At 36.5% G+C, this 15529-nt stretch overlaps 2 protein-coding genes across 2 annotated transcripts; both read right to left on the bottom strand.

Moving 5' to 3' along the window:
* Nucleotides 1-1809: 1809 nt before the first annotated feature.
* LOC131939368 (uncharacterized) lies at nucleotides 1810-5971 on the bottom strand. Its single transcript, XM_059297656.1, has 4 exons — nucleotides 5785-5971; nucleotides 3367-3546; nucleotides 2479-2631; nucleotides 1810-1920 (listed from the first exon to the last, which is right to left on the bottom strand). The coding sequence occupies exons 1-4, from the start codon at nucleotides 5903-5905 to the stop codon at nucleotides 1886-1888; spliced, it is 489 nt and encodes a 162-aa protein (XP_059153639.1). The 5' UTR covers nucleotides 5906-5971; the 3' UTR covers nucleotides 1810-1885.
* LOC131939391 (uncharacterized) lies at nucleotides 5971-15252 on the bottom strand. The gene is made up of 12 exons (XM_059297673.1): nucleotides 15151-15252; nucleotides 14618-14667; nucleotides 14403-14483; nucleotides 13670-13833; nucleotides 12937-13067; nucleotides 12715-12804; nucleotides 11220-11409; nucleotides 9627-9765; nucleotides 8795-8929; nucleotides 7667-7819; nucleotides 7165-7355; nucleotides 5971-5976 (listed from the first exon to the last, which is right to left on the bottom strand). The coding sequence occupies exons 4-12, from the start codon at nucleotides 13829-13831 to the stop codon at nucleotides 5971-5973; spliced, it is 1197 nt and encodes a 398-aa protein (XP_059153656.1). The 5' UTR covers nucleotides 13832-13833; nucleotides 14403-14483; nucleotides 14618-14667; nucleotides 15151-15252.
* Nucleotides 15253-15529: the final 277 nt, after the last annotated feature.

Genomic DNA, 15529 nt, shown 5'->3' with positions numbered 1-15529 from the left:
GAGTATTTTTGTTGCATTTGTATATTTAAGTTTGCTGGGTGATAGTTTAATATACTCGTCATTTTTGTGTTTATATTATAGCTTTGCTTTTAAATAAATATCAGTTTCCGAATGGAACTCCGCATAATATTTTTTTATTTTGTTCTCACAAAATCGTTAGTTATGCATATATTTTCAAACAAAAACCAGTTTAAAAAAAATTGTATCCACTAAAGCAAGTACAAAAAAAGGTGGAGTATGCTCTTTCTCAATAATTAATTTTTGTCTATATATTTGATGCTATATTTGAAGTAATAATTTAACTTTAAAAATAATTTCTATAATTGTGATTTCACGGTAATCTCAAAGTACTAGCCTTCGACACGTCATTTGAAATGCATAGAATATATAAAAAGTTCGCTTTGTTTTTTCCGTTTGTTTTGTATGATTTTACGAAACAATGAAGATGGCGCTGGGTGTGTCACATCTAATGGGTTAAGGTGAAAACACAGCAGTGTTGGTTAGCTGGACGACTCAGGGTATCAGGAAACAAGGAAATACAAGAGAGGCGTGACGTAGAGACGCGCAGAAGAAAAAAAAGTTCTAAAATTTTGTTTGAATATAAATAGAAGCATTATAAATCGGCGTTGAGCGAAATTAGAAATGGGTTAATTCAGACTACCTATTACCGAAATAAGAACTTCCTCTAATAATAGGCTAAGAATTAGATTATTTAGATATAAATTGAAGTCGGGACTTTTTGGCGAGAGAAAAGTATATATAGTCAAGCAGTGGCAAAGGCAGGGGGGGAGGGGGGTAGGGGGGGGGTCATAATCCCCCCCCCCCCCATAGACCCCTCGGTATATATATATAAAGTATGAGGGGGATGCAAATCGAAAGTTTGAGGGGGGATGCAAATCGAAAGTTTAAGGGGGGGGTGCAAATCGAAAGTTTGAGGGGGAGGGTGCAAATCGAAAGTTTGTCCCCGGGTAAAAATTGGAACTCCACCCCCCCCTTGAGACGTTCCTGGCAACGCCACTGTAGTAAAGTTGATAGATTCTAGAGTCTGTTGGAAAGCTTCAATTTTACATGCGTGTACTTTCATAGTTGTTTGACTCATCGATTCTATTATTAATCGCACAATCGAGACGTTACATTTTATGGTCTTGTTTAACTTTTTTATTTTTTTCTTGTTCTGTATTCTTTAACTTTATTCAGGTATTATTGATCTAGTTTTATTCTTCTTCTACGTTCTTAACTTTAGTGTTGGAAGAGAATCCCTCCAACACAAATTAAGTATGCGCGTCAACTTATTATGCGCCATTGAGGTCATTGACTCCGATTTCAGCCTGCTTTTCTTTTTGGATTTGCTTCCATAGCCTATGTCCAACCAAGAACAAACTACAAGGCAGTAGTTGTTTGATTTTGTAGTTGTCTCTCCTAGAATAGTGGCTATACCCAGCTGTCGAGCCTTATCTGCTCGAGGTTTCGAACTATATAAATTATATAAATTTCATTTCGTTCGGGGGGGGGGGGGGCGGTAAAAAAATTTCGGGGGGGCTTCGCCCCCCCCCCCCCCGAAGAGATGCCTGGAAGAAACTCTGTTCGAACTTGAGACATTTCGGTTCAGCAACCAGTTGAGTAAGCCCCACATTACACTACAGCTCCTCTAAAATATCTATTACGTTATATAACGAGATCAAGGGTAAGAAATTAAATGAAACTACAATGTATTCAGAAACTCATCGTAACTACCCGTGAAAACAAAATAATGGAACAAATTTAAAAAAAACTAAAGAGTTTTCGTTTTTTACAATCATAGTTTATTATCGAAATTACAATCTCAAAAGATTTTGGAATCAACACAATTTAAACAAAAAAAAAAGCCTGTTTTAAAGTTTAAGAACTATACATTCCTTGTTTCTGATTCAGTCAAATCTTCTGAAAAAAAGTTTAACAAACCCTGTTAACAACGCATACACTTCTATACTGAGATATGTAGTGGTGTTTTGTCATCATCATTATTTATGTGACCCAATATGAAGCATGGAGACTCAGTGGCACATTTCAATCGTATTTAAGACCGCAAAATTTAATGTTTTTTTACCGGACCCAGAATTTTTGAAATTCATAATAAATTAGTTTGAAGGTCTGCTCTAAACATTTTAGCTAAGTATCCCAAAACATGGTAGAAGATTACAAATTCACTCTTAATTGTGCTTAAAATATAATTACTTTATGAATGGTGGAAATACTACAAAAAGGTTAATTTTTCGAAATGGTTGCACATTTACCAAGACTTCCTCAACATTTTTTAAAAAGTGAAACACATATGCGAATATAACCTTTAAAAAGCTACAGAGAAATTTTCCTAACGAGTATTATAAGATTATTTTTTTTTTTACCATAGCCAATCCTCTTAATTTAAGAATGCGCGTACAACCACACCATCTGTATTATTGAATCGTCAATGTGGTAAGTCTCGTGAACAAAGCTTACCTTCTGGCTTTTCAAGATCTTCCAGTTTGGAGATGATTATAGTAAACAGTATACAAATTAATAGTATGTAAAGCAGATTAGTTTCTGTGATCGGTGAAGGCAGAATTAGAACATAATCTTCTGTCTTAAAATTTACTGCAATCGCATTTATACCTGTTGAGTAGGATATTTTTTTTTAAAGATGGGTTGATATTGAATAGAAAGAACGTGAATTATTTATGCCTTGTGGCACTCTTTACATACGCTATATAGATTAACATAGTTTTTGTTGGTATAATTAACCTACGTAGTCTTGTAGATATCACTACGTTATTTTTACATCTACTACAGCAAATCGCTTCCATTAATTGTTTTTGCGCAGTAGCTGTACATACATCATCATCGTGGGGAAGATGAAGTAGAGTTCATCTGTTTCAGAGACTTCGGCATGTAGAGGGATAGTGTGGTCAGCACTATCCCCAGCCACTTTGTTTTACACTACCGTTTGTTGGGTACCCATCAGAGCTGGGAGGACTCAGGGACGTTCTACTGACTTGTACCCGGATTCGAACTCGATACTTTCGGGTTAACCGTCTAGCTCACTACCGTCCATCTTTACGTATATATATATATATATATATATATATATATATACATATATATATATATATATATATATATATATATATATATATATATATATATATATATATATATATATATATATATATGTATATATATATATATATATATATATATATATATATATATATATATATATATATATATATATATATATATATATATATATAGTTACCACTTCATCGTGTTGAGAAAAAATTATGAAAAAAAAAGAATATTGTAAGAGAATTCGTTAAAAAACACAAAATTATACCATATCTTGCTTACTTCCATAGATTTCTATCTCACATAAAGAAAGTCCCATCCCATTTGTTGTTATTTCTATTTGGTAAACATAAGCGTCTAGATGAATGAATGAGGGCCCCCATGTGTGTGTTAGAACCTCTGTGTAGAAAATGGTTCGATTAAAGGCACCTGTGCAGTTCACCGCGTACTTTATCACCAAATCTGTGGAATAACATCACTCATCATTAAATCTGTGGAATAATTGCAGTCAGTATTAAATATGTCGAATAATGTCAGTCATTGTTAAATTTGTGGAATTATTTCATTCACGTTTTGACAGAATATTTTCTCATGCTGTCTGTTTATCAGTCTCGTCTGCAGAGTTTCTTCCAGGCATCTCTTATGCAAAGCACCCCCCCCCCTGAAAAAATTCTACCGCCCCCCCCCCCCCGAACGAAATTAAATTTATATAATTTATATAGAAAATATATACTTTTAACAGTGTCCGCCCCCCCCCCCCGAAGAAAGTCTACCCCCCCCCCTCCCCCCGAAAATTTCAAGTGCCTCCCGGAGTAAAATGTCTGGAAGAAACACTGCTCGTCTGTCTTTCTGTACAGCTGTCTGTCCGACTCTCTGTCTGTCGTCTATCTTTTTGTCTGTTTGTCTTTTTTTATTCCTTGCTACACTTTTGATACGATTTGTCATCATATTGATGGAAGTTATTTCTGCGATAAAAAATGTTTATGTGTGTCTATGTGTCTACGTCGGTGTCTACGTCTGTGTCTGTGTGTATGTGTATATGTGTGTGGATGTGAATGCGGATACGTATATATATATATATATATACTAGCTGCATCCCGTGCTCCGCCGTGGTAAATCTTTTTTAAATGTACCAACTTGGGAACAGAACAAAACTAAACACAACACAAACGAACGCAAAAAAAAAACACAAACGAAAAACAAACACAACACTCATAACATAAACACAATTTAAATGCAATCATAAAGGCATATTGCTCACAGTCTAGCCCGTAGCTCCAAATCGCGCCCTTTCCGAGCGCCGGCGTCTGACACGGTGAATGACTACAAAACAGAGGCGTAGCGACCCTTTCCGGCGCCCGGGGACAAACTTTCGATTTGACCCTCCCTCAAACTTACGATTTGCACCCCCTCCCGTCAAAATTTCAATTTCCACCCCACCCCCTTAAACTTTTGATTTGCATCCCCCTCAGACTTTCGATTTGCACCACTTTTGTTTTGAAAATCCCCCCCCCCCCCCCGCTAAAACATTTGATTTGCACCCCCCTCAAACTTTCGATTTGCACACCCCCCCTCCCTAAAATTTTCGATTTCCACCACACCCCCCCTCCCTAAAATTTTCGATTTCCACCAACCCCCCCCCCCCCCCCGCAAATTTTTTCCAACCCACTTTGGCGCCCCCTAAGGTCGGCACCCGGGGACATATGCCCCCCCCCTCGTTACGCCTCTCCTATAAAAACCCCCAGCTTGTCCGCAAACCGAAAGATAGAATAATAATTAGTAAACAGTATAAATAATAGGCAGTATTTAAAATATCCGTGTTTTACCAACATATATCACTTTATCAATTCACACATTTTTTCACAGTACTTTAAATTTTAAAAATTTACAATAGAGTTTCATAACTAAAACCTATAATAATGCGGAATAGTTGATTAAAAATTAGAAGTAATAAACAGTACATTCAGTGAATAAAATAAATAAAAGATTGCCTATTATCAATCCATGCTAATTATAATTTTCTAACAATAATTTCCTCTTACACATCCGCATAATTTGCATTCACATTTTGCTAATTATATTATTGCAACACTAATTCCTTCTATGACGACCGTATATTTGCATTCACATTTTTTATTAGCGTGAGTTTAATTTTTTTTTTAATTACCTCTTTTGTCAAAATTAGAAAAAAAAGTTGAATTAATTTGATTTTTCTACCGTACTGTTATTATGTTATTAAAATGTATCCACTATTTCTGGGAATATAAACGAAAATGATATTTGACATTGATATGTTTTTGCAATGTGCGTGTATTTAATATTTTCTTTACGTTATGCAAAAAAGAAAAAACAGTGGCAATTATAGAATAGCTCTATGTCGTTATATGAACAAACCCTACTCTATTACTTATACTAAGACACTGCAATGCACTGAAAAGCACAGCATGGTGCGCTGTTTACTTTTATGGTTCCAAAAGCTATAGCGATGACAGAAGGAAGGAAGGAAGGACTGACACACGCTCAGCCCGCTTATATTATATATATATATATATATATATATATATATATATATATATATATATATATATATATATATGTGTGTGTGTGTGTGTGTGTAGGCTATATTTATATGCATTTTCGTATGTGTATTTGTATATGTTCAACACTTAGAGAACCAAACGTAATACCGTTGTGAGTTACCTGTAGGGTAAATGGCAATTCTATAGACTTTGTTCAAACCATAAAACGTGATGGAAAGTGTGTCTGTAGCGTTGGTAGTTATGCAAGTAGTGTCGCGGTCTCCGTCGCTGATTATTTTCATGAGTTCGTCGTTCGCATCAAAGCCATTGCTGGTTAACAGAGCTGTTGCGTTATAGTTTATTAAATTTACACCTGTAAAGTCAAGAAATGCAATAGGTTAATTTGTGGAGCACTTTTTGCTAACACGAAAGTATTTTGTTTGTTGATTTTTATGCAGACACAATGGTAAAACTGTACGGGTCCAGTAAGTTTGAAATGTGTAGTAAAGCCTAAATAAGGGTCTGGAAAATAAAAGTTAACAATGCCTTTTACATGCCGAGGAAGATTAGTTGGGATGTTTAATAAATTCAAAAATTAAATCCCTGTTTGGAAACTGCTAATGTTTTTATCTTTAAGCCAAACTTTTTTTTGTGTTAAATTAGAAGTAGGCCTACACGCTAACATTTGGAGAATTCATAAAAGCGAATGGAAATCATCAGATGTAAAAAACAAAACAAAAAAAAACGAAATCTTCCACGGACTAATTCACAATTAATAGAACAGACCCTTATAATAGTACTTTGTGAAGAGGGAAGCTTGCATTTGCAGCAATCACTACTTAGTATTAGCACCGTTGAAACGCAAACTAAAAGGATTAAAATTGCTGAAAAACTAAGACTACTTGGAGTGATGGAAATAAAAACAGTTTCCGAAAAAAAAAATGATGGCTCTGAATAGGGGACTTCTTAAGGATGAATGCCTGTGATATCCCATGAATGGCACTAAAAGAAAACAGAGAAGGCCAAGACAGACGTAGAAGCGCAGGGAAGCAGATGGAAGAGTCAGGACTGTCTAGAAGGACTTCAAGGACATTTCCGGAAACCGACACAGTTTCTATGGCGGTCCCATATGTCTTGGGCACAAAAGGGAAACAGTGATGAAGTGTACGAAGCACGAGTAGATACTCTTCAATAATTTGAATGTAAGGTTCAAGAAAAACCGACGCGTCTATCTCACGAAGCTGTTGTTTTATAGGGAAAATATAGCAAGTGGAACAAAACAGAAGCGTAGCGACCCTTCCCAGCGCCCGGGGACAAACTTTTCGATTTGCACCTTCCCTCAAACGTTTGATCTGCACCCCCCCCCCCCTCTCAAATTTTAGATTTGCATCCCCCCTCAAACTTTCGATTTGCACCCCCGTCGACCTTTCAATTTATTTTTCCAACCCATTTTGGCGCCTCCTAAGGTCGGCGCCCGGGGACATATGCCCCCCCCCCCCCACCCCCCTCGCTACGCTACTGGAACAAAAACAAAGTTAAATAGTTTCTCACCGCCATGTACATATATAGAGCAGATGGATAAGTCTTTCTTAAACTCAAAGTAAAACTTTCTTTTTCTCAAAACAGCTTTCATCTGCAATCGGAAACGATTTGGCTTCTCTGTAAAAACTAGTATTCTTTCTCTTGAAAAATCGAAGGTTTTTGTCTTCCCGTTGTAGAATTTTACAACGACCTCTTTTTCTTTGACAGTTTCTTTTGTAGAGTGAAAGTTTAAAAATAAAGGATTATTTCGTTAGTAAATATTTTTAAAAAAAATATTTAGTTGCTTTAGAATGTTAGAAATGTTGATGAGTGTATAAAGTAAGGTATTCCTTTCCATTTGTAAAATGTATACTTTGAAGTACGCATAACAAATAAACAAATACAACAACGTGTATTAATCATACTGTTATTAAATAAACATAGAATCCATTCGACTTAAAAAATAAGTGAAGTCCACTAATTAGTTTTCAAAATTCAAATCGATAGCAATTGTATATTTTAACCTTGGCACATATAAATACCTGGTTCTTCTAAAACAAATGTAAATGAGGTTAAGTAGAATCGATCATATAGTTCTATAAACACTTGTTTGTTTTCCAAAGGTCTGCAAGTTGTTGAATCTCCATCGAAATATGCCGAAGGTGAAGCATGCACAGCATAAACCGTTAAGTCCTCTGTGGGTGTTGAAGTTATGTGAATTAAAAGATGTGCACATAAATGCTACATACATTTTGTTACGAGTTGACCACATATTGGAGCCGGCGTGGTCGAGGAGGTAAAACTCATGTTTGCTTTACCGAAAGGCTTGAGTTCGAACCATCGGGGAGATGAGGTTCGACACCCGAGGACAGCAACTTTTCTAAGAGAGACAACACCAAAATCAAACAACTGCTGACTTGTAGTTTGTTTTTGGTTGGTCAAAGGCAATGGAAGCAAATCCGAAAAGAAAAGCAGGCTGAAATCGAAGTCAACGGCCTATACGGGACACTCTAAGTTGACACGTAATACTTAATGGAGTGGCAGGAATTCCTTCGAATACTAGAACCAAGAACGAATAAGGAGACCACTTCTTGATTGCACATTTTTAAACTCATTATTAGTAATTAAATGTATTCATGGGCTATTGTTAAATATGAATCCATCTGTTGTGTGCGTTGTTTTTTTTTATTTTTATTTTTTATTTTTTTAGAATTTCAAACTTTCAAATCGCAGCTCGTGTGTAATTTGTTTCTTATTCGGTCGTAATCGTAATATTGAACTGATATAATTGAATGCCGTTAACATGCTTTGTGCTATTAGGTCCATTGTCACCGACTTTAGCCTGTTTTTTTAGGGATTAGCTTCCAGCTCATTTCTCCATCCAAGTCAATCTGCAAGGCTGCCGGTGTTTCATACATGAGTTCTCTTTCCTTGATGGGATTGTTGTCCCTTTGCTGTTGAGCATTCATTTACAAAAACATCTAACAGTTTCAATAGACACGACCGTTCACATTACCTTTTTTTTTATTAATTTTCTCTATTGTTTATTTTACATTAAATAAGGACGTCATTCTACGGCAAATAGTTTTTTTCATCGCGTAGGTAGATTTTAGTATGGATCATCCGCAGAAGGAATACTGATAACAATAAACAAGTTCTATTATTTTTACCTATGTTACATTCATCGCCAAACCAGCCCTTCTGACAATCTTCTTCATAGCAGGTTCCATTAATTTTGCTGCAGAACGGTTTTGTGCAGTTGCATTCAAACTCACATCTTTGGCCGTAATAGCCAATCAAGCAAACTAAAAATAAAATCACGTTATTTTAATAGTGTATTCGAACGGACTTTCTACATAAAATCCGATATTGCTTTTTTGTTTTAATGAACGGAAATGGATACCTAGTGAGTTTCTAGTCTTTCTTTAAAACTTTAACACCTTTATTGTAGTTAAAACGGGGACGGCTTAGCCTAGCATAAGAGTACCAGATAGCTAACACGGAAGTCTAGAGTTCGAATCAAGATTCACGTCAGTAGAACGTCTCTGAGTCAACCTATCTCTGATGGATACACGACTCACGCTCAAGAAAGCAAAGGAGGCTGGGCAAAATGCTGATCACACTACAAAGCAGAGGCGTAGCGAGGGGGACGGGGGTGCGGACCGCACCGGGTGACACCATTTAGGGGGGGTGACACCAAGGCAAAAAATAGCAACATATATAGAGAATAACTTGAGGGGGGAGGGTGCAAATCGAAAGTTTGAGAGGGGGTGCAAATTGAAAGTTTAAGGGGGGGGGGGTGCAAATCGAAAATTTGAAAGTTTGTCCCCGGGAAGGATCGCTACGCCTCTGGGGGTGACACCATTAAGTGCCGCACCGGGTAACACCCAACCTTGCTACGCCACTGCTATAAAGACCGAGGACCCGGTACAGATTAGCTGCCCCGTGCATCTTGGGCACATACGGAACATATTATGATGTGGTTAAAATGGAATGAAATACCTTTGGCTGCTAAAAACTTCAGAGTAGTCATATCAGTGGTAACATCAATATCAGTGGTTGGGAGAGTCGACATAGCCATAGTGGTGAAGTTATGTTCCTCTACTAGTCCTTCCTTCTTTCTTACATTATCAATGTAATCCTGAAAAATCACTTGGCGTTGAGTTATGATTTCAGTATTAGAAAAAAATGGGACTGATCTCTCCTAAACTATCTCGTTAATTCTTTTATGACATTAAGGGAAGGGGGTGTGACCATTCCAGTCTACGAGGCTTGAGCTACGTGAAAACTTTGAAAGAAATCAGTCCGTGTAGAAGTTTCCGCCATCACGACAAAAAGAGAAATCAAGGCAAGCACACGGACACGTCTAGGGCCTACTCAGGCGAGCACAGAGGCGTAGCGATGGGGGGGGGGGGAAGGGGCAGTGGGGGACATATGTCCCTGCGCGCCGATCGTAGGGGGCGCCAAAATCGGTTGTAAAAACAAATTAAAATATCATTTTAGCTGCATTTTAGCAGTTTGAGGGGGGGGGGGGTTGCAAATCGAAAGTTTGAAGGGGGGGGGGGGGGGGGGGGGGGGCGCCAAATTGAAGGCTTGTCCCCGGGTGCCGGGAAGGGTCGCTACGCCTCTGGGCGAGCACTCGTACGCATAACCACACTGACACGTGCACGTACACATACTCTCATATTTTATTCATGCACGTTCAGAGGCGTAGCGACCCTTCACGGCGCCCCCCTCCCCCTCAAAACTTTCGAATTGCAACCCCCCCCCCCCCCTTCAACCTATTTATAAATGCAAAAATGCTGCTAAAATGACATTTTTATTTGTTTTTACAACCCATTTTGGCTCCCCCTAAGGTCGGCGCCCGGGGACACATGTACCCCCTGCCCCCCCCCCCCCCCTCCCCATCGCTACGCCTCTGTACACGTTACATGTTGTATATTATGAAGCCTCTTTTCAATAATATAATTTGTTCTATTTTAGGTCTTTCGTTTATTGGGCGCATGAGGAATCCACCACAATCCTCGCCTCTCTCTAACTAAGCGAAAAAACAACAACGCAATTACACTACAACTGTACGTAATCTGTACGTATTACTTAAAACACTACCGTCCAACTAAAAGTAAACACATCAGTTAAAACTGAACTAAACGGTAAATCGACATAATCACCTCAAAAAAAATATCTTTAAAATCGAGTATTACTTAAAAAACTACACTTCAACTAAAAATAAATACAACAGGTAAAACTGATTTAAACTGTAAAACGAACTAATCATTACAAATAAAAATTAATTAAAAATCAAGTATTACTAAAAAAAAACTATAATTCAACTAAAAATAAATACAACAGGTAAAACTGGTTTAAACTGAAAACGAACTAATCACGACAAATTTTTTTTTAAAAATCTGTTATCAATTAAAAAAACTACAATTTTACTAAAAAGAAATACAACAAGTAAAACTGAATTAAACGGTAAAACAAACTAATCACCACATAATAATTCTTTAAAATCGACTATTACTAAAAAAAACACTACAATCTTACTAAAAATAAATACACCAGGTACAACTGAATTAAACGGTAATCAATCACCTCAAATAGTTCATTGGGAGACTTGGTATGATACAGGTATTGCCTGAAGGACGAGCTGTTGCCTGAATGAACTGATCTCGCATACATGTAGCATCCAAAGGCAGTATTGGCTGTGATGTAGTTACCCCCGGCGTACCTCAGTGAGCCGTAGTAGATCCCGTCATTTAACTGCTTTTTCACCTCCCACTTGCTAGACGTCATATAATTTGTTGGTTAGTTGTCAGGGGGTAATGTCCTACTGTAGCTTATGTGTAGGCAGTGGCGTAGCGAGGTCGGGTGTCACCCGGTGCGGCACTAAATGGTTTCACCCCCCCCCCCCAGAGGCGTAGCGACCCTTCCAGGGGACAAACTTTCAAATTTTCTATTTGCGCACACCCCCCTCAAACTTTCGATGTGCACCCCCCCCCCCCTCAAATTTTTCTCTATATATTTTGCTATTTTTTTGCCTTGGTGTCACCCCCTAAATGGTGTCACCCGCCCCCCTCGCTACGCCTCTGTGTGTAGGGGTAAAGACCTGGGATGTGGGTTAAATTGATCTGGGGGTAGGGAAGTGGTGTCATTTTTCCTTTTTTTTTACCAGCGTCTACCCCATTTTGTAGCGTTATGTTAAATCTATATAGGCCAAAAGACCTCCATATAATTGCTCGGCGTTTCAAGCCCCCGTCCCCCCCCAACCCCCAACACCACTGCAAATACTAAAAAACAGCATCAAATTTACTACAACATATGGAATTTTAAATGTTGCAGGAATCGTGTCATTAATAGACTGATGCTACAATTTCATAATCTTATTACATTATTATGCAATTAAAATGAAATTAGAGCGCATTTAATATAAATATTCTAGACAACTAAAGATTAGTGAATTAAAATCAGTAGAAAAATAAGCATAGCTCTAAAACACAATAGACAATAGACATTACTATTTTTTTCTATTTCATTGAACTACTACTTGCAATTTTTAGAAGACTGATTATTCCAATCAATTTAAACGTTGGCGTTTAAACTGTTTGCGTTTCTTTTCTTTGATTTTTCTCATCTAATGCATTGTACTAAATAAGTTCTTTGACTATTCAATAGCACTGTTTAAAAATTACTTTGCAAATGTAAATACCAGAGTTCCTTCCAGACACTTCTTCGGAGGGGGGGGGGGGGAGAAAGGGAATTTATTTAGAAATTATATACTTTTACCAGTGCCCCCCCCCCCCCCCACCCCTAGAAAACGTAGCCCGCCCCCCCCCCCCCCTCCCAACTCCGGAGAAAAAAGCCTGGAAGAAACACTGGTAAACCCAGGGTGCTTGAAATATGCGCGCTATACATCCGTATTGTCTATCTGTAATGTATATGCTTTGTTTATATCAACATCGGTTCACATTTAAATTATTAGTCATTACTAATTAATTTTCACAGCTATTTGGAAACAAGTTTTAGCAGTCGTGGTTTAACAAAGATTACAATTCGAGAAAAGTTCCTTGATAGACTATTCTCTACTTACGCAACAGGCTGACTGTCGATCCTTACTGTGTATAGGAGTCTGGAGTAGACCAACACAAAATATTCAAAATCGTTGCCAACGCGAGGTACACTGGAAATATATTCAAGCATATATAGCTCTTTAGAAAGCCGAATCAATTTTAAGGATGTATTGTGTATTTTTACATTAAAACTTTTTACTAAATGGTATATGACTCTAGGTGACTGTTTCTTTAAGACTTACTTAATGAAGTAAAAATCAACCCATTCGGATTTGGGTAATAGCGCAACAAATAACGCATTGGATCCCGTCAAAACAAACACTGATATTGGTTTGTCGCTTGAAATTTTTCCTAATTGCGTAACTGGCTCCAACTATTGATAAATTAATGTTTTTACGATTAATGTACAAAAAACAATCAGATGATTATAAAAACAAATATTTAAGGTTTAAAAAAAGGCATTAAGAGAACAATACATTGAATATGTATTTATATGTATGTATGTATTATACACAGAGTATATATATATTATATATATATATATATATATATATATATATATATATATATATATATATATATATATATATGTTTGTGTCGGCCTACACAGACCTATAATTTAAGAAAAATATGCCACATGTAGGCCTATGTGTATAAGCTTTAATCACTGCAAATTTAATCGTAACGATGTTTATCTATGGTCTGTTCATTAAACAATAGGATAGGATGTAGCATTGTTTTCTCAAAAATTAGCACGTTTACATCATGATGTCACCCCAACCCTCTTGTAATAATTGTCTATTTGTACTTAAAAGACTATTCAATTTTAATTTAGTCATTAATGAAACTGACAAAAAGCATTTTTCTTCTGTACAATTCTCTAGTTTTGGACTTGGTTTCACCCCCCCCCCCTAAATGATGTCAACCGGTGCGGCGACTATGTGTGTGGAAACCTTTCGAATTGTTTAGACTTACGTGAACAAGCTCTTCTGCCTCCTTCTTGAACGTTAAATGTTCTGACGCAATGCTTATTGTCGTGCCGTTGTCAGTGGTGAGCATTAAGTACTCGTATTTACTCTCAAAATTGCTGAATTTTAGCTGGTAAAACTCCTTTCCAGCCGAATGCATAATCAGCATTTCTGTGTGAGAAAACGCAGTTTGTCTTACATATTAAAAAAAAAAAAATCTTTATCGTTTTAAAAAACATATAAAGTATATTTGTAAAATATTGTTTTGATAATAGGTTTACGATGCAAAGTTTTAACTTCACCTTAAATATCATTAGTTCTTATTTAATATGAAACAATGTTTGATTAGTTTTTGTAGTATTTGTTTTTTATTTGTGCTTTATATTGTTTTTTTTTCACTGTCTCCTTAACCTGCACTCTCACATCTTAAAATAGGTATAAATAAATAAATAAATAAATATATATATATATATATATATATATATATATATATATATATATATATATATATATATATACAAATGTATGTATATATATGCATATGTATATATATATATATATGCATTTGCATATATATATATATACAAATATATATACAAATGTATGTATATATATGCATATGTATATATATATATGCATTTGCATATATATATATATATATATATATATATATATATATATATATATATATATATATTGGTGTATGCTTGCGTTAGTGTGTTAGACATAATATTTCCTACCATACGGAAAATAGAATTTAGAATCGCCTCCCTTTCCCAGCAACAAGACTATGAAGCTGCTTTCTGACTTAACATGTGCTCCTGTGGTAGTTACAAAACATATCTTGGTTTTTACATCATTACATTTGTAAACATAATTTTTTTCTTTTAAAAGTTTCAAGATAACGTCATTTACTGTTATCTTCATCAATGCAACAGATTAGCTGGTTGTTTACCTGTTCCATATTTTTCCGATACAGGCACTTCTACTCTCACAGGGGTCAGTCTGAGGATTACAGTGAGGACAATAAAGGGTTTTGCTGTAGGAAAAATACACATTGTGTAACATCTTGTATATTATCCGTCCCGGCTAGGCCCTGCACTGGCCTTAGTGACAAAATTACATGTAAAGGACAGCAACTTGGGTGGTGGCTAGTCACAACACACCCGGCGCGCTGCGAGCATTGGGATTATATTAAAATTCCAATTAAATGTCTATATGCAAATAATAGCATTTGAGAAAATATATATCACCCTTAATCTAACCTAACCCTAACCATTTACCTTAACAATTAACCTTACCCTTACTCTTACCATTATCCTTATCCATACCTTACTATAACCATAACTATAACCATAAACAGAACTATAATCATAACCATAACCAATCACACCACAACCACAAACGTAGAAGTAAAAATAAACATGAAAACCCTTAACCTCAACGAGAAATATAAATATAAAAACAAACACTATTTTCTAATTTTACTTATTTAGGTGATAGTGATGTGTGATCTTCTTCGTAGTGCGTTCGTCGTATAGTGTAACAAAAACTTCTGCGGTTTTAAAACTGAACAATTCAGCAGCAGTATACTTGCTAAAATACACAACCAATTAATTTTCATGGAATGTTCTATTGGACAAATGAACAAATATGTATGTGTGATCAATGAATGGATGGATGGCAGTAGGGAGAGATGGATGGATGGAAAAATGGATGGATGGAGGGATGGATGGAGGGATAGATGGATGGCGGGAGGGAGGGATGTATGGAGTGATGGATCGAAAGAGAAAGGGGTGGACTAAGGGCGGGATGGAGAGGAGGGAGTGAGGGAGGAGTGGACGGATGAAGTGAGGGAGGGATGGAG

The sequence above is a fragment of the Physella acuta genome, unplaced genomic scaffold (genome assembly GCF_028476545.2).
Source record: "Physella acuta isolate Inbredline_101_S28 unplaced genomic scaffold, ASM2847654v3 ptg000276l, whole genome shotgun sequence".
NCBI lineage: Eukaryota > Metazoa > Mollusca > Gastropoda > Physidae > Physella > Physella acuta.
Note: the sequence above shows the minus strand (reverse complement) of the source record. Positions and strands in the feature narration are given on the sequence as shown.

Excerpts from the sequence above, each read along its gene's own strand:
- LOC131939368 (XM_059297656.1), bottom strand. The coding sequence starts at position 5,905 with ATGAAAATAATCAGCGACGGAGACCGCGACACTACTTGCATAACTACC. Across the intron at positions 2,632-3,366 it reads TGAGATAGAAATCTATGGAA|GTATAAATGCGATTGCAGTA; the intron begins GTAAGCAAGATA and ends CCTACTCAACAG. Across the intron at positions 1,921-2,478 it reads AGATCTTGAAAAGCCAGAAG|AAGATTTGACTGAATCAGAA; the intron begins GTAAGCTTTGTT and ends ACTTTTTTTCAG.
- LOC131939391 (XM_059297673.1), bottom strand. The coding sequence starts at position 13,831 with ATGCTGATTATGCATTCGGCTGGAAAGGAGTTTTACCAGCTAAAATTC. Across the intron at positions 9,766-11,219 it reads CTCCCAATGAACTATTTGAG|GATTACATTGATAATGTAAG; the intron begins GTGATTGATTAC and ends GTGATTTTTCAG. Across the intron at positions 8,930-9,626 it reads GAAGTTTTTAGCAGCCAAAG|TTTGCTTGATTGGCTATTAC; the intron begins GTATTTCATTCC and ends TTTTATTTTTAG.